General features: G+C 56.2%; 1 protein-coding gene across 4 annotated transcripts in view; it reads left to right on the plus strand.

Annotated features, from left to right (window-relative positions):
* Positions 1-2,314, plus strand: part of LOC106935215 (protein Daple-like) — a 59,143-nt gene that overhangs the window by 9,165 nt on the left and 47,664 nt on the right. For all 4 annotated transcript variants that reach the window (XR_001421849.1, XR_001421850.1, XM_015015576.1 and 1 more), the window contains exons 4-8: positions 631-700; positions 792-850; positions 1,438-1,521; positions 1,696-1,839; positions 1,917-2,107. Coding sequence is in view for 2 of the 4 variants with exons in the window: in XM_015015576.1 (XP_014871062.1) it covers positions 631-700; positions 792-850; positions 1,438-1,521; positions 1,696-1,839; positions 1,917-2,107 (548 nt within the window). In the remaining 2 variants the exon portion in view is untranslated. The remainder of the gene's footprint in view (positions 1-630; positions 701-791; positions 851-1,437; positions 1,522-1,695; positions 1,840-1,916; positions 2,108-2,314) is intronic.

Here is a 2,314-nt window from a genome sequence, read left to right on the forward strand (position 1 = left end):
AGGCCTGGTAGGCGGAGCCTCGATAAGGGCGGGGCCTCAATGTGGGCGGAGCCTATGGGCAGTCTGGTCGCCAGCTGCCATGTTTTATTCAGCGTGGGTGTTCTGGTGAAACCAGAGCGCCTGCAGTCAACTGATCCTCCATGACCGGACAGCGCTGGTTCTGAATAGAACCTGTGACCCGGTTCCTCTGTTTGCCTCCCGGCCCTAGATCTGGCTCCGGGTGTGCAGGTGTTGGGACCGGGGCCGGATGTTGAGAAATGGGGAGCGTTCCCTCCCTGCTACTTCCTGACCCAGACTGCAGCTGTTTCCTGCTGGCTGGGTCAGAACCGGTCTGCTTGGTTGCACTGTGTCACTGTTCGGTTCTGAGTCCAGACCCGGTTCTGGTTCTGCAGTCTGTAGGTCAGTTTGGTCATGTGACTCCTGGACAGAATAAGGGTAAATGAGGAAGGTGGTCTGGTATCGACTGGTCCAGACCTGATCTGGTTCCAATGGTTTGTCGAAGCCCCACTGCTAGGTTGACCTTTGACCTCCTGAGCCATCACCTTTTGTGATGGCTCAGGAGGTGAAGAAGGTGATGATGATGATGATGAAGGTGACCTTGGTCTGAACCTCCTCCTGGTTCTCCTGCAGGAAACGCTGCAGCAGCTGGTAGTGATGCCTCCTCCCAACATCCTTCTCATCGCCAACGACCCCATGTCAGGTAACCCACATGGAGTTCTGCCCCCAGTGCCGTCTGGGGAACCAGGCAACGCTCCTGCTGCTCCCACTAACAGTCTGCTTTGTCCCCTCAGTGGGGAGCATGGAGGAGCTGAAGCGCCTGCTGCTGCTGCTGCTGGGCTGCGCCGTGCAGGTGAGTTTGGCCGTGTGGGTGGGGCTCCGTGTGGGCGGGGCTCCACTGGGGGGTGTGGCGTGAGCGTTCTGGCTGTAACCTGAGCATCAGGTGGGGGTTTCCTGTTTCTTCCTTTGTTTCCTGTGCTGGTCCGACTGGTTCCAGGAAAGGGGTGGTTACCATGGCAACATGTGTGAATGGGTCTTTGTTTGGACCGGCAGGAATTTGTTAAACAAACCTGTTCCAGTCTGGAACAGGAAGAGCCCAGCTGGGAACACTGGGAACACTGGCCAGAAAAGCTCAGAACTTCAGCTAAGAACTGAACTGGGCCAGCTGGGACCTCCATCAGAACCATCCTGTCTAATCACAGCCCAGAGCAGAGTCACTGACTTCCAGCTCTGATTGGACCTGCAGGTTCTGATGAATCTGCCAGAACCACTGCAGACCCAGTAATTTCTGTGTGGGACCAGCAGGTGGTTCTGACGTAAAGCTTTCACGCCGTTTGAGGTTTAAATGTCCCCCCTCCCTGAATCACTATAGCAACCGCTGACACAGCAGTTTATGCCATGAGGCGCCAGAACCTGCTGATGTTTCCTGTCTGTCCTCAGAGCGAGCGCAAGGAGGAGATGATCGACAAGATCAAGCTGCTGGATATCCAGACTCAGGCCGCCATCGTGTCTCACATCCAGGAGGTCAGAACCTCAGCAAGGAGGGAGGAGCTTATAGAGGGAGGAGCTTAGCCTCATCCAGGGGCGGGGCTTAGCTTCATCCAGGGGCGGGGCTTAGCTTCATCCAGGGGCGGGGCTTAGTCTCATCCAGGGGCGGGGCTTAGCTTCATCCATAGAGTGAATCTGCTTCTGCTTCAGGTCACTCACAACCCGCTGAATGTCCTGGATCTGTCCTGGATGGAGGATGGAGCCGAGCTTGTCCCTGAGGAGCTGGAGCCGCTGTCCCGCAACATGGCCGCGTCGCTACGGCAACTCATCGACCAGCGAGACAAAGCCACGGAGGTACGGAGGCGCCTGTCCCGTCCGGCCGGGTTCTTTCCGAGCCACAGGTCCAACAGAACCTCTGTCCCGTCCCCCAGGCGATCCTGGACCTCACCCTGGAGAGGGACTACCTGTCCGACCAGCGGCCCCTGGATGGAGGTGAGAAGCCTGACCGAGCCCCGAAGAAGGGCGGGCCATCCGGAACCGAGCCAACCCAGGAGGAGAAGCAGCACCTGGCTGTGGAGCTGGCCGACAGCAAGGCCAAGCTACGCCGCTACCGGCAGGAGCTGTGAGTCCGCCACCGTCATTACTGCTATTAGTGCTACTAACTCTACCCTGACGAGCCTCATTTACATTTCTTACATTTAAATGCAAGATTTGAAGGAGCTGGCAAGTTTACTTTATAAAAGTTCAAATAATACTCATAGTCAGATTGTTTTGTTACCATAGCAACAATCTGATGCTGAGTTTAATCTTTGAGTTTGAGCTGTTTGTT

The sequence above is a fragment of the Poecilia latipinna genome, unplaced genomic scaffold (genome assembly GCF_001443285.1).
Source record: "Poecilia latipinna isolate Pla-1442-1.1 unplaced genomic scaffold, P_latipinna-1.0 Scaffold1929, whole genome shotgun sequence".
NCBI classification, from domain to species: Eukaryota; Metazoa; Chordata; class Actinopteri; order Cyprinodontiformes; family Poeciliidae; genus Poecilia; species Poecilia latipinna.